Raw genomic sequence first — 24,797 nt, 5'->3', positions numbered from 1 at the left:
ACCAATCTGGGAAACATAACTTTGTAATAATTAAACATTATTTGGGGATGGTGAATAATCATTAACTAACGGTCACTAAACACCACACAAAATAATTAAACAGTTGGTCGGAGGGTGTCAAAGTAAAGACGGGGGCGACGTGACGTTTCTCACAAACTAGGGCAATTTGGACCTGCAAAAATTACATAGTTGGTCAAATAAATAAGAATGTTGAAGGGTGTCGCAGACCCAGCCGGGAGCCAAGGGATGTTTCCCACGAACCTGGGAAACATAAAGTTGTCATAGTTGAAATGTAGCAATTTTGTTTAAGATTAGCAGGAAATTTTAAATCTCACGATCTCCGAATAATCATTAGCAGGAAATGTCATGAGTTTAGGGCGGGTGCAGTGTTGTTCCTGTTTTGTTTCTACTGTGTATTGGCAACACTGATTTGACGCGCGCCATTCTAAACTCTCGATTACTCATGGGATTTCCAGCTAACCTTTTCACAAAATTGCTGCTGCACAAAGTTCTACAACAAAAATTTCTCCTTACCTAGGCGACAGCGTTATCCGGGTGTGTTCCTTGACATTGGACAAGCCATTGACAGGGTTTGGCACCCGGTTCTCCTGTGGAAGTTCAAGTGCATCCTACCCAGTAACTACTATCTTATCCTAAATGCGTACCTGTCTGACCGTTACTTCAGGGCACAGCTATATCCTCTATCTAACCTACCCAAGTTGGCGTCCCACATGGGAGCATTCTTGAAGCTCTCCTTTACACGACATATACTGATGCTTCCAGAAACAATTTTCTCAACTTCCGTTGACGATACAGCAATCCCTCCCTCGTAACCATTTGCAGTGCCTCGACGTTTGGTCCATAAAATGGAGAATTAAAATAAATGCAACGTAGAGCTAATACATTAAATTTTCACTCAGGCGTATAACACTACCACCTGTTTAACAGGATTTCACTACCCCCTGTCGAACACTTACGTTACTTGGGACTTCACCTGGACAAACGACATAATTTGGAATCCTACACTTGTCTAAAACGAAACGAACTGAACAGACGTTACAAACTTGTCACCACTGCTGGATCCAAATTTTACCATTTAATTACAGAAGATTAATTTACACTATGTTTATCAAACGTCTGTGGACTTATGGTTAGAAGTTCAGTCGAACTCTGGGGGTCAACCAAGCATTCCAACCCCCAACGCATCCAAAGATGCCAATCAAAAGCGGTAAGAAGAATAGTTAACCCTCCTTACTATGTATCAAACCTCACCCTACACCGAGACCTTAATATATCCTTTGGTCCAGAAGTAGCGAAACGATATAAAAATATATATAAACATATATACAGGTATGTTAAACGCCTGAATACTGGACAAAAATATTTTAAACGCCTGAATAGCGCACACGATGTGCAGTATTCAACGTGCAGTATTCAGGTCGTTTTCTCCTGAATACAGCACATAGTGTGCAGTATTCAGATGTGTTTGCTGTGCGGCGCGTCCCGTGCCTTGGTCCTTCAGCTCAGTTCCACTACCATCATACTGGCATATTCCTCCCCGACGACTGAAATGCCGATGAGTGATGCCGTACCTGGTGACGAAGAAAACTGAAAAGCGGTCATTATTTATTTCGGAGGGTGATTTCTTCTCGCATGTTTTAAATGTCAATTTTGCTCTTACATTATTTTTACCGTTTTAATTCTTTTACAGATATAAGAATCAATAAAAAAAAGGAAAAAACATTTTTTCAACGCATTTTTCATAAAAATTAAATACATTAAATTGTCAAAACAGTGAGTCATCTACTGAACTCGATCAATCCAAAAGAAAGTCGTTTCACTTGCACAAGCCTAAAAGATTTTAACATTGGAAGATGTTTGAAGATTTCGAAATTCATTACATTCTGTTACACAAAGACCGTTTAATTTAATTTGCTTTCGAATGGCATGCTTGGTAGGATCGGTACATTTTTTCAAAGAGTAGTTGATCTGAGGATTTGATATCCTCCAAAGTCTGTGAATCATGGGAAAATCAAGTCTTAAGATAAGGGGAGAATTTAATTCGAAATGAAGACAGAATTTTTTTATTGCATGAAAAACTGATACTTCCGATTAAAAATCAAGCTATAATTTCGATTTAATTATATCAAATACAGGTATGTACAATGTGGATGGATTTTGTCGGATCGTTTCATCTGATTTATGGTGGAAATTGAAGAGGATAATTGGCGAGTAGTTTAAATAACTTGTTGAAGTTGTCAATGTCATTATTGACCGCTCTTCACGACTTCAACAAATTATGAAACAACAGGCCACTAAGAAACATACAAGTTTAAATAACGTGAAGAACATAGGATACTTCGTTATAACCTCGGCTTTCTTTGTCGACTCAATAGCCGAGAGATACGGCATATAAGGTCATGGTAACGATTCCTTTATTTACAATATAGGGAAAATACCTAAAGGTGGTCTCAGCGTGGGATGGGAACGGCAATAATGTTCCCCAGATGGCGGGCTCCCTTGGTGACAGTATAATGTTAGGGGCGCCCCTTCCAATAATGTATATATAAGTGACACCAATATGTAGGTCCTTACAAGTAATTGAAAAATCTGTGTATGGAAAGCAGGTGGAAGAGCCGAATTGAAAATGCCCTTGCAGCTGGCTAACGACCTCGTAGGAAAATTCGAAAGGAAAAAAGGTGCTTTTAATCCCCTTAGGGCGTCTGGAACTTGAGTTTTGATTTTCTTGATCATCTATAGCCACTTCCCTTTTACAAGAACGTACCTGGTTTATTAAGAGTATATAAAATGACTTACTTTATTTTGTACTTCTCTTCTACACCCTATTGACTCTCCAACAGTTTCAAAGTCAAAGAAGAATGACCATTCATGCTGAATTAAAACATATTCAATGATTCTATATTGCAACAATATTTTTGAAACTTTTATAAAAGTTATTATATTAAACTTGTTTAATTAATACGTTATTAGCATATATATGTTAGTAACTGGATCGACTCTAATCATTCTCGTTCTATTCTAAACGTTCAGACGATTTTCGGCATTTCGTATACTTTTTTTGCAGTGAACGATGGTTTTAATCTGATTGACATGTACTTCGATTGTCATTATGCGCTGAGTGGTTGCTTTTAGTCTAAACTCTTGTCGTATAGTCGATTGTTATATATTGTGTGTATTAGTGACCAGTGGTATTGACATAAATCTGATTGAAATAACCAAACATGGAAATACCAATAAACAAGACAGGAAAAAAACAAAAAAAAAAAAAAAAAAAACACCAAAATAATGAAAAAGTGGACACTGTTCTCCTCTTTTTTTTAAATTTTTTACCTGTCTTGTTTATTGGTATTTCCATGTTTGGTTATTTCAATCAGATGTCAATACCACTGATCACCGATACGCACAATATATAACAATCGACAATACGACACGAGTTTAGACTCAAAACAACCACTCAGCGCATAATGACAATGGAAGTACATGTTAATCAGATTAAAACCATTGTTCACTGCAAAAAAAGTATATAATACAACCAGCAACATTATGATTTGGTGTATGAACTCGAATTGAGCCGATCGATACATCGTAACGTGAAAATCCAGCGAGAATAGACGGGCCTGGAAAGGTGATCAGTGTCGATAAGTTCAACGAAAACACTATGATAGTCGTAGACTCAAACAACACAGCCACAGTCTGAAATCATCGTACTACAAGACGTATTAACCAACACGAATTCAGATAATAAATAAAAATAATAATACTCATAAAAAAGAGCACTTGACAACAAACAAAGACATAAGTCCATTACATTTAATGGTCTATTGACCAAATGATTAATTAATCTTTTTATGTAAGGTTTTTGGTTGAAATGAAAAATGGGAAAAAGGAGGAAAAATTCGAAATGTTGTAGGTTGAGATGGAGAGTTGGTGTCCGAGTGGATCGGAGTCACGATAGCTCAAGTGTTAGAGCAGCGACGTATTTAGCCGAAGGTCGTGGGTTCGAATCCCGCTCGCGGCACTAGCTTTTTAATTTCAACCAAAAACCTTACACAAAAAGTTTAATTAATTGAAACAAAGGCATAAGTTTACACTCAAACCATCCAGATATAAAATTACTTCGTCGAAGTAAATAGAATACATACAGACAAACCTGGACAACATCAAAACGATGACTACTGAAAAACACAAATAAACAACACAAACAATAAAAACATAGTATATGACAGCCAACATCAACATACGTACTAACTTAAAACATCCTGGCAAACACAAAATGACGCCATCTTATTACATGATAATTATATTGAAACCACTGGCCACTGAAAAACATAATTACAATATAAAAAATAATGTACAATAACTAACAACACTATAAATTTAGATTCAAACCATCTGCACAGATACAAAATGACAGCAACCTTATGGACACAATAATACCACTAACCATTGAAACATTACAAAGAAGGATTTCAAACTATTATTTAAACTCAAACTGTTATTATTAGTTTACCGTTTACAACGGTTAAACCTACAAACGATTACCAAATTAGAGGCAAAGTACGTAGGAAAATCAAAATGACACCCCAGAAGCAGACATTAAATGTATCCGTGTATTCCACATATAGGAAACGAAGCGTACAAATTAATCTTTTTGATGAATTAACCATAAAAACCGCACTTCCAGTAACATTGCCAAAACTATACACTCGACAGAAACCGTTCTAACCACTAAAAGGTGAAATGCGGAAACGCTCTGGCATATCAGCGGGGATACCAGAATGATCGGAGACGAACAGGCTAGATGTTCATCACCTCAGAGACCTCATCACAATTTTTCGCGATATATGTGGTGTGTATATACCATAAGACGATAAAATCTAAAAACTGAATGACTACAAAAAATTGCATATCGATTTCGAAAGAAAATATGAGATACGTTTATGTAACCAACTAAAGCATTGGCTTTAATTTATCATACTTGAGAATAAAGACTAAAACATCTACTGAAAGCGTACCAAATGAGAAAAAAAGGAAAGAAAAACATACGTGTAACACCAAAGAAAATAGGCTTGTAGGCTTAAAGATTTCTTGGTGATCTACTGCCTCGTCCTTTTTTGGCAATACCGCAAGAATAAAGCCCAATTTCTACTGATTCTAGCACAATTTGCTTGCCCATATTACAAAAATGTTAATAACGGTAAAGTTTATTAAAGATCTAAACGCCTTTAACACATTACAATGCTCAATGTCATCATCGGCGAAAGCCTTTGCTTCTGTCAGTTGCTAAAAGAACGTTCTACCGGATTTGATGAAAAAGCAAAAATAAAATTTAAAAAATCAAAGCGCAAAACAAAATCATGAAAGTTACCTTCAATGGACGCCTCAAAAATGTGTTGATATCTTGTAGATGTGCTAGTCGGCGTGTAATATACTGAGCCCTTTAAGATCTATTGTATCCCCCGTTCTCTGCCTAAAGCACACCGGTGAGTCCTATTTCATCAAGGAAATTGATTAATACGCCCGGTTTGAATGGTTGAATCTGTTCTATGGTCACATTGTACAACCCAAAGCAATTCCTGCTGCGGGCAAGTGTAGCACCACAGTTTGTTAGTAGGTGTGTTGGTGTCTCCTCTGCCTCTCTGCAGAATCTGCATGTGCCGTCTTGGATTACTCCAATCTTCTTTAAGTGTCCGGGTAAGAATCCTATTAGGATTCACAGTTTATTCCTGCTTCCTTTGACCCATTCTGTAATTTCTTTTCTTCCGAAATTTGTTAGGAGATTCTTGCATTGCCTGTATCCAATGAGTGAATGCCAATGTTCCTTGTGTTGATATCTTGGTCGATGATCTTTTCCTTTATACAAGATCAACATCAAATGGTTTTTCATAAAATTTGTTATTTTCCTTTGTCCTTTTGCATACTGGAAGCCGGTGTTAAAAAAGATCTAGGCCGGGTTCACCTGAAAAATGCCACTGTTGTAGACTCTATATTGTAAAAATATTAATAACAGCAAATATTACTGGAGGTCGGCCGAGAAAATTTGATCAGATTTCTATGTAGTACAACAAACATGAAGAACGTGCGGATTGTGTTCGAAAATGAGAGCCTGCAGCAGCTGGGAATTACAATTCACAAATTTGTTGAGGCAATTCCCTTACAGTCTTTTTGTCTTATATTGTTTACCTACAAACTCACATGTGTACACGAAAAAACGGCTCCCCTCCCATCGGCAGCCAAAAACTTGCTGCTTATACCAGTCTTGCTGGTACAAGCTGCTATTTCCTTTAATGGATTTTTAATAAATGTGTTATCGTATTTACTACTTATATTTGTTTTATTATTCCTTCGTAACATTACTATTACTTACAAGGCTGGATAAGCGAAGACTAGGTCGTCTATAATTGTCTTTCGTGTTCAATTGTCGCATATTTTCCAACAGGGTAAAGAAATAAAGTATTATGTAAAATCTTACAATTAATTAAGGTTTTCAGGTGAGATAAAAAAGTCAATGGCACGAGCGGGATTCGAACCCACGATCTTCGGCTAGATACGCCGCTACTCTACCACTTGAGCTATCGTGACTTCGATCCGCTGGGACACTAACCTTCCCATCTCAACCTCACCTTTCGAATTTTCCCTCCTTTTAGCCATTTTTTATCTCACCTGAAAACCTTAATTAATTGTAATATATTAATTGGTCAAGCGGACCACGAAACTAGTGAATTATGTAAAATATTCAATTCGTTTTATATGATTCTTTAAGTGAAAAATTTGTGTCAGGGGCGAGATATCTATAAATATTTCACATTTCACGTTTTATGTTTAAGTCATCTTAACGTAAGTTCCTTAGAAAATGAAACCTTTCGATCGAAAACGTGTCAGTGTGTATGGTCATTGTAGAATCGCAGGTTTCAGCGTGGTCCTATTTGAATCACTAGTCTATTCCATTGTTGTAAAATAATACTGAATTCTCTCGACAACTTCTGACATTGAAACGAAAGGAAAAAATTGAAAATCCAACAAAGGCAATGTTCAATATTGTACATATACTTAGTTTTTAACGTTTTAAACATGTAAACAGGTTTCGTCGCAATATAATTTTTTTACAATAAATATCAGCCGTAGCAGGATGTCCAAGTTTAATAAATGTTGACCAAATGTTAGTTTTATACATTTAATTAATTAAGGTTTTTAGTTGAGATAAAAAAGTCAGTGTCACCAGCGGGATTCGAACCCACGATCTTCGGCTAGATACGCCGCTGCTCTACCACTTGAGCTATCGTAGCCGAAGATCGTGGGTTCGAATCCCGCTCGTGACATTGACTTTTTTATCTCAACTAAAAACCTTAATTAATTGACAGATATTAATTGGTCAAGCGGACCACGAAAACTATGAATTTAAACATTTAGTTCTACTCTCGTCCAAGACTGTCCATGTTCCAGTAACACTTGACATCGTAAATGAATTCCCTGTGAAAAATTATTTTTTCAAAATCATTAATACGGACATTCACGCATGGATTTATTAACAATCTGGCCACGAATACTTGTATTGGCCCGTCTTCACTATGAACAGCCCACTGTGTAGGGGGGGGGGGATGTACTGTAGCGGCCCATGTTGGCCAAGGTTTGAAATGGAGGCCTACTGGGCCAACATTGGTCGGCCGTTGTTTGTCGTTTCCAACCAGGTCAATAACATGTGAATAGCATTACACACCCTTGCCAAACACAAAGCTGCAGCAACGATTTCCTCCTTGATATCCACCACGGCACAGGAAAAGTAGGCAAATATTAGACCATTGCAGCCATGTTGGACCATCTATTGGCCAAGTGTGTGGAGCCGAGCCCATGGCCAGAGTGGCGTGGTGCCCCTCTAGGTGACCAATGCATTGGCGCTGTCGTGGCCCATAGTTTAGAGGGGTCATAACGTGTTCACCAACTACTTATCAACAATCACCACTAAAATTGATAGATACAGAACACTTTTCAGGGGTCCGTCTCTTGTCTCATTTTTTACGTTTCACGAGACCAAGCATGCAGTTAATTTTTCTTATTCATTTCTGGATGTAGGGATAAAGAAACCAACAAGCGAAATGCTGTTAATTGTAGAAGTGGATTCGCATGTTGCTGTTGATTTTCCGTTGTATTGGAGAAGGAACAAGCGTCGCACTGTTAATAATTACTGTTTTTTGCAAAAGAAAAAAATCATCGTTAATTTTCTGGCTTTTTGCTATGGAAAAGGGAAGCAAAAGGATAATGATGTGTTTGTTGATTTTCTTGGGGCGGGAGAACAAACTACATGTTTAATTTTACCTACGTTTTGTAGTAGAAATAATAATCACATAGTTAATTTTTCAAGTTCATAAAAATCAAACGATCCGACAAAATCCATTACATTGTAAATATGTTTATTTGATGTAATTAAATCTAAATTATAGCTTGATTTTTAGTCCGAAGTATCAGTTTTTGTGTAATAAAAACATTATGTCATCAATTCGAATTAAATGTTCCCCTTAGCTTAAAACCTTGATTTTCCCATGATTCACTGACTTTGATGGATATCAAATCCTCATTAATGTGTTAAAATAAATCATATAAAAATAGTATATTAAGTTTGATCTTTTACTAGTATGTACTTGCTTTACCCATTATATATAGTTTATATTTCTTATCGTTTAAATATTTTAATTTGTAATGTAATGTACTTTTAATCTGATTTATTTGGCCATTATTGCACTAGGAAACAAAAGTGACTGTTTGGTTTAAAAACATGGGTAGAAACACAAAGGATATCTAATGCACACTGTAAGTAGTCAGAGGTTGCTGAAAATGGAAAGTTTCCTATGATCCTTAGCGCAGTATTTTGGACTTTCTGCATTCCACAACCCTTTGTTGCACACAGGTGTGTGACAATATTTAGGTAGCATACGTAAAAATTGGTCTTATGTAGAGGCTGAGGATATTCTTCAGGCTTAATGTAGAAGTTTTATTAAATACGGGGAACAGGCTTTGATCGACTTTAACGGTCTTTGAACTTTTGTATAGTGAAGTTGTTGGTCTAGATACACCAATAAGTGTTTGACATTTTAGCCCATGGAAAACATAAAGATAAAAGAGGTTAGGGTAAGGTCGACGGTGGATGGTGGAAAAAAAGAAATGGCGTAAAATTCATTTCCATCTTAATTTCAAAAGTGACGTTTAGAATTACTTTGGGAGAAATTTTATAGGCTTTTGAGTTAACTAAAATCAAACTGCATACGTACTCCCGCCCACCCGGTACCTCTCACTCATTAATCTCTCAAAATGAATGAGAGAGAAAAAGAAAAGTGTGTACCTGAGTGAGAGTGAGTGAGTGAAAGAAATACAGATTGTGAGTGAGTGTATCTCTTTTCAATACGTTCAAAGTAGTTTAACGCTTGAGCACGGCAGCGAGTATCTGGGTCTCCTATTCCGATTCTTGGAGGCTGAAAGTGTTTTTTTTTTGTATATAGTAATGATAGTTTTGTGTCACTAGCGTGTATCGAGAGTGATAGATAGATAGATATACTTTATTTACAAAATGAAAAAAATTAGAGTTAAAAATAAAAAACACAATATTATTATGGCATGGTATTAAGACCGTCAGCCAGAGTTCGGAGTGCATTACTATTCCAAGAGTATGCATAATTATATAATTATAAGAAAAGGAGAATTTAAAATATCAATTTCAGAGGTTACAATTATTTGCAGGATTTTCAAATTACAAGATTGAGATGCGATAAACTTTGAAAATAATAAAAATGACACATCAAAGAACAAAAGCAAGGATTCCAACTTACAAAGGGTCCCCCACAGGCAAACAGAATTCGCATTTAGAAGCCCACAAAGTAGAAATTATATGTATTACCTGCGAGAGCAAAAAAAGGAAACAAAATAAGACGAACAGAATATTAATTTCCTACATTCCAATGTATTCATATCTGTGAAACCAGGCTTTCCGAGCAAAATCAACAAGACCCCGGCAATCCGAGCCGTTCAGAAGGGCTATGAGCTCTTCCCTCGTCAGAAAACCCTTACCCACATACAGATACCTCAATTCGTTCAGGACCGAGCATCTAGCGAGAAAATGAAATGCATCCTCACGATCACCTGAGTTGCATTGAGAGCACATTGCAGTAGCAGGAGTACCCCCACCCCAAGGCCTGAAATTCAGGAACAACAACTCCCCTCGAATTTTAAACCACCAGCGGAAAAAAGAGAACGGAGCATCATTTGCTGGAGCAGAAAAAACATTGCAAGGAGTTAGGGAATGATTCAACTCCTTGTAGAGTTGGAATCTATTTGAATCCACGGCACGAAAAATACAACTCTCCCGTTGACGAGCCCCCATAATATGAAGAAGATTGGAAAACATTTCAGACCACGCTGCAGAATTATCCAAAGAGAACCGAGTCACATTATAGTGTATCGAGAGTGAATGTATTTATTAGCATCAATTTGTGTGAGAGGTTCGTTGGCGCTTGAGCACTCATCGAGCGCCAGTTAGATCCGTTATATAATAGGTGTAAAGAGTGATGGAGGAATATCGAGTACTCCACACCAGACGGTTGAATGAATGACTATAAATGGGTTTGGGTCTAGGAACTGCATCTGTTGGGTGCTGAATTGAACTAGCTGTTGACAGCACCCGGAGACAACCTCTGTGGCTGGACAAATAAGACTGAGGTCTGTCCCTGGACTACCAACATCCGAGATGGGTGATTCTCGAGGCCTGCCAGTAATTTATTCTAAATGACAAAGAAGCTTGAATTGCCAGTGGACTGCGAGAAGTGCAGAGGCTCAACTTTGCATGTGTGTATGTATATTACATTACGCGGTACAGTTTGTATAAATCCACATCCAAAAAAAGGCTGTTTTTCCTATTATTTCTGTTTATTTTTTAATGTTTTAAAGTTTTGAAACATCTCGAACTATATTATATATTTGGATTTCTTCTTTTCTGAGGGGGGGAGTTTATTTTAGAACCGTTATATCAGCCTTTTATGTGTTATATTTTCTTGACACGTTCCGGAACAATAAAAATTTTCAAAACTGATTCTTTTACCCTTCCTGCTATACGTATAACACTATACAACTTATATTTAAGTCGTATATACAGATAAATAGTAGTTGTGAAATTTCATATTCTATTGTACAAATGAGATTGACTCGCAAGTTTTGTATAGTCTTTCAAAAAATTGAAACTTCTTGTTTTAAGCGTAAGAATCACCAAAAAAGTACGCCTCCTGTTTACAATTGCTCAATAGATGCTAATTGTTTGGTCATTGTTAACGACACTGTGTATATAACATCTAATTTACCAATTTATTAACTCCGGTGTTTACTTATCTAGCGTTAATAAATAATTGTCGGTTCTATGAGCAAAAAAAACTTGTTTGTTCAGATTCTACTTTTAATAATAACGTCAATTATTTTTATCGGACCCTTTTTATATTTTCAGTTTTGCCCCTTCTTGCTACATGCATAAATTTTTGCATTAAGGTTTAAATGGTTAAAACTTATTTACTTTTATTAGATGTCGGTTTAAAAATTGGCTGGAGTTTGGACAAAGGGGGTAAATTCTCAAATGAATACCGTTGCAATGTAGCTGTACAGGTCTTTATTTCCACGGTATTTGTCATGATAATCCAGCGCTTTGAACCTAAATAAATCTTCCCCCAATGAACAGAATGCTCCAAAATAAAAACTCCTTTTTTTAAGGTTAAATAAATTCTAAAACGAAAAATTAAAGCTAAAAGTTGTCATAAACATAAGGTTCGTTGTATTTTTTGAATGACCACGTTTGTATTTGTCAATTGAAGAAAAAAAAGAAAAAAAACGGAAAGTAGGTTCAGTGTGTGGATGACGAAAAATTTAAGGGGACGGGATACAGTCACTCAAGACCTGTGGGTGTAGCAGGTTTAACTCACATTTTAAAACTCAAGACGAAGTTAATAAAATCAAATTCGCCCTCGTCTTTAATGTGGTAAAATTGATTTTTTAATTGAGTAAACTTTTGCTTTTACATAATTTTAACTTTGCAAGGTTCCAGGAAACGTTTTCTCCCCGAATCCAAGATAAGAAAATCCCAAGTTTTACATTTTTAAACAAATCCCTTTGTCTTTTTTAACCCACTGTCCTGACAAAATAACGGATTTATAGGCTGCTTTAATACATTTTTATCTCCTATTTCCAATAAAGATCAGCGGGCGAATTGTCGATACAATTTCTAGGGATGGTTAGGGATTTACTCTTTTCTAATTTCTACTAAATCATGTTCAACAAAATATCAATAGAGACAGATTTTCACCGTCTTCTTCCTAAAAATCGCGCTGATTTTCTAGTCGCCATTCGCTAAATGAATTTACTCATTCAACACAATAAGCAAAAAAAGAACACAATAAAAAAAACAATTTTTTCGAGTACAGATATAAAACGCTATAGAATCAAAAAAAACTTTGTCTTTAATAATAATAATAAAATACAGGGTATTTCGCGAATTATGTGCCAAACTTCAGGGAGTGTTTCTTCACCCAAAATGCAACATTGAAGTTTATCTTGAAACCTATTAATGGTAGTAGGTTTAATGGTAAAGGTGGTATTTTAGGTTTCAATTTTTTTCTATAAGAAAACTATTTATTTTATCTATAAAAAATGGGCACATCTTCTGAACCCTTGTTCCTACTATAAATTTGAAAACTTCTTAGAAAAAAAAGTGTTTGTACTGGTAGTCCACAGTTTTATCATTTTATGATTGATCGAACTCAACCTAAATTGAAGGGCTAACTTTGCAGATCGGTCTGTATGTTGAAATAAATTTCTTTTGAATCTAGATAACTACTGGGGAAGGTTAAACAGGAAAAACTACGTTCAACTCTTGGCAAACTCTTCTCCACATCGAGCAACGCTTTGCCTTTTCTGCAAAAGCCAAATTTCTGAAGCTGAACGGCTTTTTCATGGAACCCAGTAACGGAATTATTGTTTCAAATCAAATTCAATGAAATCGGAATTTTCCCATATTTATGTACTGTCATTTGCTTTGCCGGTAAAAAAAAAATCCCTGTAACTAAATTTACTCGCCAAGTGGTGTAGTTAATTCGTGATGTTAAGTTAACAGGTCTTCTCTTTTATTAACATCCCCGGAAGATACCTTGAAATTAAAAAAATCAAAAATTTACAACAAAACACTTTACAAATGCGCAGAAAATTTGAATAAAATCACATTAAGTTGATGTCACGGTTGACCCAGTTGTACGATATACCTCATGAATCAACGAATATATTATATTCAAATGTTTATTACATTATTTGTCAAACACCAAGCTGTAGAAATGATAAATGGTGGAGTGAATGTGTTGTGCAATCTTTTGAAAAAGACAAAATTGTTTTTTTACTAAGGCAGTTATTAATAGGTCTATACTGTATAAATGTATGTACTGAATACACATCATTTTATTTGGATTTCTTCTGGATTGCCCAGTTTTCAGTATTAACGTGTTAGGTAGTTAATTGACGTTTATTAATACATAATCCGATATATACATTGTAAAAAAGTATATTACAAGGGAAAATGGCTTGGACCACTGTACTTCCTAGTAGCAGAGGTAAATAGATTTACAAGAATTACTAGCCTAAATAAATAAATAAAAAGTGGAGAAAAAAATACACTACTTTGATTGCACTAGGATAAGAAGAAAAATTTTTTGCGCTACAGGCTTAGGACACAGGGCCGCTGTTTGACTAGACTATTATTACAATATCAAAGCTAAATACACATACACTTTAATAAATAGATAAATACATAAATAATTTAATNAGCGGCCTATCTAGCCGAAGATCGTGGGTTCGAATCCCGCTCGTGCCATTGACTTTTTATCTCAATTAAAAACCTTAATTAATTGTAATATATTAATAGGTCAAGCGGACCACGAAATTAGTGAATTATATATTATTATCAATAGTATACTATATACATGATTTATATTTATTATTTAAATTATTATTTATAAGTTAAATCATTTAATTAATAAATAGGTAATTTAATAAATAAATAAATACAACAGCCTTACATTTTTGGAAAGGTTCTTTTTTTACTGTCATTGTACTCTCACGTGAAAAAAAAAAATGAGCTGGTTAACCTTTTAATTTCATGTGGCGCACTTCCCTTTTTCAACCTTTTTGCGAGTGTTGACATCAAAGTTAAATTTATTATCCAGGTGTAAAATAAGGTTTTGCACACTTGCTCCAGGTAGCATTAGAGCCGCCAATTCTTATAGTTTCCGTAAGTGTAGGATATAAGTTTTGTGAAACGTATTGGCCCAGTTTTTGCAGTATTTAGCCTGAGTTTCCATCTGTGACAAAACTTAATGATGATACGACTCAATTTGTTAGTATACCACTCACCCTCCACGATGAACAATGTAATGCTTCGTATCGTCAGCATACGTATTTCACAATCGTGTCACAGGGAATGCATTTATAAATACACTGACAGCCAAAAAATTCCACCCACTTGTAATTTAACTTGATTTGTATATATTTGTAGATATTAATCAAATTTTCATGTTTTTTAACGTTTGATAATTAAGTCTTTGTCTAAAAAGGTTTTTAAAAATGTACATTGCTAAGGAAAATGAAAAATTTTAAAAAAAGACGGACAGATAAAATTTGTTTTAATTTTATTTTAGATTTTTAATTAGCATTCCAAAATCGCGTATTTCCTCCTCTTGCCTTACATCTCGAAGAAGCCTCAGCATACTTTCTACCAGTCTGGAAATGTCTCTTTCCAGGGAGGGTACCCCATTCATCACAAAGAGACCTTTCAAGATCGTGGAGAGTATCAGGACGTTCTCTTATTCGTCTTTTGAGGTTATCCCATAAATGTTCGAGGGGTTCAAGTCTGGAGAACGGGCTAGATGTTATGCTGTTGAAGGTACGGTTGTACTATATGAGCGACAAGTGGACGGGCATTATCGTGCATTACAATAGGATTGTCGCTGATTTCATCGTGAATAGGCAACGCATGATGTTCCAAAATTTCATCCACACGAGTGGCCGTCAAAGACCCTCCACGAACGACAACCAACTCTGTGCGATTCTCCATTGAAATTCCCACCTGAGCTACGTTGAAAAGGTTGGCTTTGGGAAATATTACAGGCTTCATACCTTTCAATTCACCTTCTCTACAATCTTTCACGCCCATCTGGAGATCGTACAGCAAATCTACCCTCATCTGTAAAACGTACAGCAGGCAATCGTCCAAAGACCAATGGCTGTGACCTCGAGCAACCGCGAGCCGTGCAACTCTGCGTGTTCGTCAATCTCTTACGGGGCGAAATGCCATCAGTCTACTGATTTAATCTTCTTCGAGCAGTGCGTTCAGAAATTTGGACACCTCGAACTTCCTAGAGCTGATGAATCGCTTGAACAACAGTAAGGTGCCGGTTTCGCAAAATTCTCAAAGTAAAAAACGAACAACCTGTGGTTGTCACCCTGGGGTGTCCAAAACCGGCCTTCTATGGTAGGACCCAATTTCTCGAAAACGTCTTTCGGCGTCTCGCAGTTTTGTAGGAAACTCCGATGGCAGTAGCCGCATACCTGATGGAATCCATCGTCAATAATTGCTACACCACGCGCAATATCGTCACCACTAAGTGGCATTTTTAAGTTTAAAAATTAAAATTAAGAAAACAAAGATGAAACTAAACAGTTTATTGCTTCAGAATTCAAATGAGACTGAGTAAACATTTTAAATTCCGTAAAAAGTAAACATTGAAAAATCCTCTATCTTTGTTTTGGATTAAGGGTTAAATGCGTTTACCTCTAATTCCCAATTTAAAACATAGCATAAACAAATATTTATTAGTAAAAACAATGAGACAATTTAAGGGTAGAATTTTCTTTTATCGAGAAAATGAAAAAAAAAATCAATTGGGTCGGATTTTTTGGCTGTCAGTGTATGTTGAACAAGGTTGACACTAGAACTGAGCCTTATGTCCATCGTTTCGAGGAAAGCAGCGGTAAAGGAGCAGAAATAATAAATGGTGGAGTGAGCGTGTTGTTCAATCTTTTTAGAAAGATAGTTCCTACTCACAGTTAGTCGTTTTCACGACCGGATTTCGAGCTTATAGCTCATCATCAGGTTGTAGTCTCCTTCAACCTGATGATGAGCTATAAGCTCGAAATCCGGTCGTGAAAACGACTAACTGTGAGCGTAAAGGAATTCGCGCCGTTGGCGTCTTCACTGGGCATCACGCTATGCTAGATTTGTGACGCTCCCTAAAGTCTCGCTCGCTACGCATCGGACATCGAATTACTTGTGCTCAAAGCCTCCTCTTTCCAACGATATGCATAATTTATATTTCCATCTGGCTTTTGAGCGAGTTGAGGCTGCCTTATACAAATCTACAGTTTTTTTACATGCTTACTTCACGTTTTTACGTAGAAATATTGTCCAAAACACACTTATTATAACTTAACTCGAAAGATCCAAACTTTATACATAAACATACAAGCCATCGCGCTACCATATTTGATCCGGTGTCACGCGGATTGAAAAGAAGATAGAGCACTGGTTTCGGCCAGTCAACGCTGTGTGCCCTCGCTACGCGACAACCTTCGAGGGAGCGACGCAAACTCAAGATCGTTTCAGCGAGCTGACGATATAAGCTAAAAAATGACATCGCACGTCTTTGAGGGATTTATTAATGCATTTATTAATTTATTATGATTTATTAATATAATTCTGTTCTGTTAGTCAAATGTTTCCGTGTGATTTTAAAGATGTTTCACGTCAAAAGGATCAGCCATGATCCACATTTTGAGAAAAAATTATTTATTTATTTTTTCAATGACTTTATTAACTTTGCATGTTAGCAAAAAAACTTGATGAGATATATGTCGCGGACGAATTTGGTCGTAAAGGTCCAGGGAGATGTCGGTCGGTCGCTTAGCTGAAGAATTGTCCCCAGCGCCAACCCGACCCTCCCTGAAGCCACACCGAAGCGAAACCTGAGGGGTCGCGTCCGCGGGTGAAGTTTGTCATAGACAACTCTGTACGAAGATCGTCCTAGCGAGAGGGTGCCCCGGCTTGGCCAAGAATCCGGACGCGTAACCGAGGGTCAGCTGCTCTCTCCGAAGTTTGGGAGGAGTAAGTTGGGAGGTCGCAGCACAGACTGGCCAAGGGGATGGTCCTGAACGCCCCCGAGATCGTCGAGTCTATATACAATACAGTAAAATACTCCCACGTACTCTAAAAAACGGAACAGGGGACCCAGAAATCGACCTCTGTGCTCGAGAAACATTCTTAAATCCTTCGGCCTACACACTCTCTGTATGAAACCAAAGCATGACACGTTTCTGTTATGTGAGATACATCCCACTTCTGTAAAATAGTCGTGACGGAGGCACAGAAAATTCAAAGAAAGCTCATTAACGTTATATAAAATATTTCATGCCAATGTAAATTTTACCGCTTTTCCCGAATGGGCCTTTCCTTAACTTATAACATTATAACAACTTATAACATCCTTGTTAACTTATAACATTTTATCTGCATCGCCGTATGGAAATAAGAAGTGTTTAGATCAACAGCTCTAATAAATAACATGTTAAAAAATATTTATAACAACTTTGGCATTATGCGACCTGTCAAAGACCTTGAGTTGATCACAAGATTCTGCTAGATAAGCTGTATCACTATGGTATACGGGGATCCTCATTAGATTTTGCTCAGGCTCTATAATTGATTGATATCAAATTGTGACTGTAAATAATACCTCATCCAAACAAAGTAAAGTGGGGTTGCCTCAGGGCTCCATTTTGGGCCCGATATATTCTATTAATTATTTAAATGGCATAAATGTAATGTAAATAGTTTAAACAATAATATTTTGATTGTTCCAGCTTTTTACGAAACTTTGATAGTCATGCTTTAAATTTGTTATTAAATGTAATTTATGACTATTTCAATGCAAATTTTTTATTGCTAAATATGATAAAAAATCCTTTTATTAGCTTTAACATGAATCAGTCAGACTGTGATAATGTTAAAATCCTATGTTTTATTATCACGATCATATAGATATTGTATGTAATAAATTATTATCTATATCCAATAAACCACGAAAACAACAAAATATAAAACAAAGTTAAATGTAAGAAATGCAGAAGACATTGTAATACTGACGTACAAAAAACAAACACAAACAATAGCGCTGAGGTCTTTTCAAAGAAACTTTATAAAATGTGACACGGAAAATTAAAAACCTAGGTAAAAATAAATTTTTAGTTATGGTAAATTTTGAATTTCTGATTCACAACGGCAACTTTTAAAATGTTTTTACGAGTTTGAAATGCAATGTTTTACCATTGTAATTAAACAAATAAATCTAGAATAGAATATTTTATCTATGGTATCCGACTAATCGTTTCGGTTGTCCTTAACGCCGACCACGAAGTTTTAGGTTTTAAGGAGAATAAAGTCGAAAGCATTTTCACATGATCCCTTCGACATTAACAACTCGCGTTCCTCGGCGATCGATAGTTCATTACTTATAAGCGACCGAAAAAGAGCTTCAACGTCAAGTCTAACTTCAAAACAAAGAAGGCTAAATAATAAGAAAGTCTATTCGCCTTTCTAAGAGATTCGTTCTTAGTTAATGCTAAAATAATGATAGTTGCCCATAAAGACCCTTCTCCTGTTTTAAGTCGTATGAACGGATATTAACTTAAGTTTTATTTCATTCTTTTCGGTTAATTTATCAATTGTACGCAGAAATTCGACGTTCCGTGAAGAAAGAAAACGTATCGCCATTTTTAACGAAAATGCGGTAAGCAGAGGAGCGCCGAAAGCTTACTAAAAGAAATTCCCCCAGCTATCTTGTTAATCATCTGACAAACACCATTCCACCATTTTCTTTGAGTGCAACTCCGAATCGAATATTAGATCACAGGTTTTTAATTTACGGGTCATTACTGACTTTTATCTTTATCAACAGGTATAAAATCAATTTATAGATTTTGTACTATAGTTTACGGTAGGATTTTAACATGGACAAAAATATTTTAAGCAAATTTGCGCCATTTGTTGCTTGGTACTTCAGATTATACTAATCTCTTTGTTTTGGTCTGTCCATCTTTTGTAGGGGGATTTGTGCCCCAACGACCTTACAGGTTTATCACCTCGCAGAACTCAAGTGGAAATTCCACCTTCTTTTTTTTAATCACTGGCTAAGTTTGACCGCAGAACTTTTGAAGCAAAACTTTTGCTTTTCGAAGTGAAATTTTTTTTCATATTGTACATATTCTACTGTATATAAAACAACAATAATAATGAGTTCTGCTGTATATAGACATTGACTTGACTCTTGTTTTTCAAGAAACCTATGAGTTCTTCATAGCCCAATGAAGGTGATATACTTTTTATTTTTATTTGATACAAAGAAAATTTTACCGCCATATTTTTGTTTAAATGAGTTTCAAAATAAAGAACTATAAAAAAAATCATACAATGATATGTAGCCATAATAAGACAGGGTTACCGATTATTGCATGGGTATGATTGACTCTAAAGAAGTTGACACTGACACAGGGTGTGTCCACATCACGGTTGCTCCCAATGGTGTAAATGGTGGAATTGTATGAGGTGATTCGAGACAATGGTGGCTCCTCTTAGCTGGTCTGCACAGACTCTCTCACAGTTACCGCTGTATGTGACAGGTTCTCCATTAACCCTCTCATTGTGCTCTCCTTGAGAGATACCATGAACTGGAATGTCACAGCAAAACGGTCATACCCGGACACACAGGAGATGAGGTAGCTAAGGTCACTTACATCAAAAGGTCCAACCTCCGGACAAAACCACTCCAATCTGGCCCCTGATGCCAAAAATGCCATAAAAAACATGACTGAAAGTGATAGCGTCAGTGGGCTGGATCAGCAGATCTTGGGTATCAACAGCACTATCGATAGGTTGCCCTCAGAGGGCCTGACTTGAAGAAGAAAGGTCATCCTCACTCTACCAAGAATATGCCATGCAAGTTTGAAACACGGACACTTATTTTTAGGACAAAGCCCATACATGTGTCCGGCATGCAGAGAAACATTGTTCGATGTTCCTCACCTAATTGAAGGGTGCAATTCCTTGGCTCCATATAGAGAGCACATAAAAATGCCAACCGATATGAGAATTGTGTTTGAGTACGGCAGTGAGTATCTGTTCTGATTCTTGGAAGAAACAGGGTTTTTTTATTGTTTATAGTAATGATAGTTCTCTGTCCTGTGTTGAGAATGGTGTAATTTATTAGCATGAATGTGTAGTGTGAGGGGGTCTATGGCAGAATAATAGGTGTAATGGATGATGGAGGAATTTGAGTATCTCATCATTGAGTAAATGGTATGTTAATAGGAAAGGATGTATTTAAGAATGAGTGAAAGTGTGAATGGGTTTGGATTTAGGAAGTGATTGTTCGCTGAAATGAACTAGATGTTGGTGGAGCCCTACCTCCATGGCTGGACGGATAAGACTGAGATGTGATGATATTAATATCTCTATTAATTATCATCCTTCAATATGATAATAGTAAGCCAGCCGGATGAGGAGGGGATTTTTAAAAATAACTAAAATGTCAAAATTTGACCAAGAACATTATGGAATCAATTTTACAGTTTTGGTTTGTAAGATATTAACTAAATACAGTGCAAATGAATTATTTTATACCGTTAGTTGTAAAATGACAAAATTCAACAAAAAGTTATTTTAAGGCCACAGACCTTGTGTATTTTCAGCAATTATTGAAATACAGTGTAGCTAACAATAATGACTTTGGAATGGTATTTATTTTGATATGTAAATTTTTGTGTGTGGTTGTTTTGGGCCTTTTGGAACAAAATATATCAGATTTATAATGCAATAACTATTAATAAACGAGTTTAGTGACATCAACAATAAGGACAAACAAAATTTTTTATTGAATTGTTTTATTTAAGTTTTTTTAAACTTCTTTCCAACTAGTAAATAACTTTAATTTTGTAAGTAATATTGGAAATAATTAAATTCTTAAATTTTTGGCACAAAGCATTAAATCTGTCTTCAAACAATTGTTATCTCTCAAAAATAATATTATAATGTATTATTATTATTTTTTAAATTATTTTCAATTAAGACAATCAAACCAGCGTTGACAATATTTTCCTGTCTTTACTGAATATTTTATTTATTTAAAAAAAATCTTTTGGTTCACAAATTTATCTTGCCATAAAGGTTGTGCGTTTTGTTGAAATCTAAAATCAAACACTGTTAGTAAAAAATGGAAAAAAAGAAAAAATAAGAATACTGCATTTTTTTGGTTACAAACTGATTGAAGCTTTTCATTTCAGCTTGCAAACGGAAAGACGAATCAACGATCCACTCAGACCATACATCTGCTCCCAAGAAACCACGTTTAGTTTTCACAGACCTTCAGCGACGTACCCTGCAGGCTATTTTTAAGGTAATATTACCTGATCCCTTGCCATGATCATCAGACAAATTTTACATTTTAAACAAAAAATATATAGATGTAAGAGTATTAACAGTTAAATAGTAACTAAGTAAACATCTAACTAATTAATGGAAATAATTCAGTGCTCAGTTAAACTTCATTACTTTTAAACTATAATTTAACTATTCAGAAATCGTGAGATGCGGTCTGGTGTGATGTAGGTTTCAGAAAAACATTTTCTTTATCGTGCCAATGTTTCGATCTTTATTGAGATCATCTTCAGGGCTCAAAGTGTTTGTCTTCTGTGTAATTGTGCCATTCTTGCGTGTCGTGTTGAAAGTGCCAGTCGTTGGAACGATAAAGAAAATGTTTTTATGAAACCTACATCACACCAGACCGCATCTCACAATATCTGAATAATTATCGACTAACAGTCACTAATCACCATACATTTCTATAATTTAACGTTGCCTTTCAATTTTTTCCTTCTAATTGCTTAGACAGATGGAGGGGGGAGTGATTTCAATTAAATTGCCAATTTTACAAGAAACCTTTGTAGACAGACAATTAATTTTACAAGAAGTCAGGGGTTTTAAACATCTGCATCTACCCAGTTATTTCCATACTGTTAGCATGAAAATTCATGAGAGTAAATATATACAGCAACCCGTCCCTTTTTATACTAATCATTTCCCCTTGATGAAGATAACATGATTCAAAGAAAATTGTTTTCACTTATAACAAATCTATACTTTCTTCAATTGTGTAACACAATAGTTTTAAAATTAAACAAAAATTTGAAAAATATTTATTTATAATATGCAATTGCTATTTTTAGTTTACAGTTTAGTTTAGTTTTAGTGTTTTGATTCTATCCACCTAATCCTGATTTTGGTTATCAAACAGTTAACTTGTAAAATAGTTTTATCTTTTACATATGTTAAAGATGATTATTAATTTTTGTATCTTGATGTACTTTTGGCATGTAATGGAAAAAGAGAATTTTAATAAGACCATTAACCACAAAGCAACTGTGTCTATAGATAAGATTGATGATGGATGGGTGTTTCTGTATCAGGACATTAGTAATATTTAATGGTGAAAAGGATACGAGCTGGCTGTTGCTGTTGAGCCAGAGGAACCTTCTGATGTACTTCAAAACTAAGCCATTGTTGCTAATTGTATAACATAATTCCAACTTAGGCAGATAAAATTGGGACAATATTTTTACATCTTGATTTAAATTGTTATCTTCTTTCTAGGAAACGAAAAGGCCTTCAAAAGAGATGCAGGTGACCATCGCAAGACAACTCGGACTAGAACCAACAACAGTTGGCAATTTTTTCATGAATGCAAGAAGACGATCAATGGATAAGTGGAAAGACGAGACTGAAACAAAACCATCTGGGAACATCCAGTCACCTAGTGACAACATTGGCCAGCAAGACCTCTTGTGACATAGTCCATTTCCAGTACAACATCTCGTCTTTCTATGAGCTTACCATGTCTTCACTGCACAGACTGTTGGCACCCTATTTCTCAAGTACGATCTGCACAGTTCTTGTATACAATATCATATAGAAATATCGGGCCGTACTTGTTTCAATAGTGCAAAGGAGATTCATATGGAAATATCTAACATTCCGTCCACTGGGTACAATGAACCCATATTTTGCCAAAAGTTTAAAAAAAAAATCAGTGACAACATATATACCCTGGTTACTGTTCTATGAATATTCTATATTACAAAGCATAATAATTAATAACTACTATTATAATAAATATTGTTTGATATATTTTTTAAAGTTTTCACTTCTTCAGATTCTAACATTCTAATTGTTTCAGAACTTAGTAAACAAAGATGTGATGTTATTTGGTAACAGACAATTATTTTATTTTGTCTAGTTACTGTGGGATAAGCGGTTTATCTAGTCTGGTAGAGTGTCGGTTTTGCTGTAATCATTGATAAAAGAATGAATGTTATTCGAATAACGCTCACCCTTTCCTTAAGTGGATATACTTATGAAATTAGTACAACTGAACTCGCACATTTGTATAAAATGGACAAAAATTTAGATATTCTTATTTATAATGTACAATTAAATATATGAAGAACTGTGTATGATTGGGTAGAGGAAATAGTTGTGCCTTGCATTAAGACAATAGCACCTTTGGGAGATGAAGCTTTAAAGTACTCCATTGCCAATGTACTTATATAAAACAAGTGTCCTAACACTAAAAATTACTATTGAAAAAAAATCAGAATCATACTTCATAATTGTGACAACAAAATGCAGTGCTCAAAGCAATATCTTGAAACTTTTTTATTTATTTAATGATTTTTTTAGCATTTGAGGTGCCATATTTTATTATTTACAGCCACCTTTTTCTAATTTATGAATGAAAAATATAATTATTTTGAGCAGTGTATGCTGTTGAGAAAGTGTAGAAGTTCTACAATTTTATTGTTTCATTTTAAAACCAAAGATTATTATTCATTTTTGCAAAACAACGATTATTAATCGACAGAGTTATTTATTTATTACTGATTTTTTAAGTAAAAATATACTACATTAATATCTTCAGTAGATATTGTTTTCGGACAGTCATGGAATATATAATTTTTTAATTTAAATTTTATATTTAATTTATGTAGCTTTTATCAAAACAGACTCCAAATGTTCTGTGTTACATTCTTAAAGATGTATGTTTATTTTAATCAGTTAAAACGTAAAGTGATATTAAAACATTCCTTCAATATTGTATCTAGTCTTAAGGAAATGTCATAGAGATATCTAGTCAAAAAAAGAAATGAATTAATTTATTTATTGTTAAAGTTTTTGTTCTAGTCAAAAAAAAAAATGTTGTTAATATGCCTAAAGTCAAGGGTTTCACCATAACAAAAAACAATTTCCACTAGTCTTGATTCGAATTCGAGTTTTAACATTCCAATGATAATTTGCCAAAGAAGGTTTTTACTATGTAAAAAATGAATTTATATATATATTTTTTTTTGGGGGGGGGGACACAAACCCTAGTATCCTCATCACAAACACCATCACATATATATTTTTATTATTTATTTTAAATATACTTTTATTTTTAATCTATTTTTTTAGCATATCTTTTATAAAAGTTGATAAGTTTTGAAAAATGGATTAAGTTAGTAAAAAGTACTTTTTAAGAATCATGCGTAATATTTTTTTAAAGTTACCACCTACTGGGTTGATGAATATCACAATGCTATTCATATTTTACACTTTTTCCTTTATTTAA

The 24,797-nt window shown here is 35.1% G+C and overlaps 1 protein-coding gene across 6 annotated transcripts in view; it reads left to right on the top strand.

Moving 5' to 3' along the window:
• The window catches only part of LOC106666929 (homeobox protein onecut), a 96,722-nt gene extending 72,207 nt beyond the window's left edge, over window positions 1–24,515 (top strand). For 4 of the 6 annotated variants that reach the window (XM_014394476.2, XM_014394475.2, XM_014394474.2 and 1 more), the window contains 2 exons: window positions 21,418–21,530; window positions 22,784–24,515. In XM_014394476.2, coding sequence (XP_014249962.1) covers window positions 21,418–21,530; window positions 22,784–22,978 — 308 coding nt within the window. In that variant the 3' untranslated portion in view covers window positions 22,979–24,515. The remainder of the gene's footprint in view (window positions 1–21,417; window positions 21,531–22,783) is intronic. The other 2 variants (XM_024226290.1, XM_024226289.1) reach the window with 1 other exon arrangement.
• The last annotated feature ends 282 nt before the right edge of the window (window positions 24,516–24,797 follow it).

This window comes from Cimex lectularius, unplaced genomic scaffold (assembly GCF_000648675.2).
Source record: "Cimex lectularius strain Harlan isolate CLEC.00 unplaced genomic scaffold, Clec_2.1 scaffold115, whole genome shotgun sequence".
In the NCBI taxonomy this organism is placed as follows: domain Eukaryota; kingdom Metazoa; phylum Arthropoda; class Insecta; order Hemiptera; family Cimicidae; genus Cimex; species Cimex lectularius.
The sequence above is the reverse complement of the archived record's forward strand: the minus strand, read 5'-3'. Positions and strand labels throughout refer to the sequence as shown.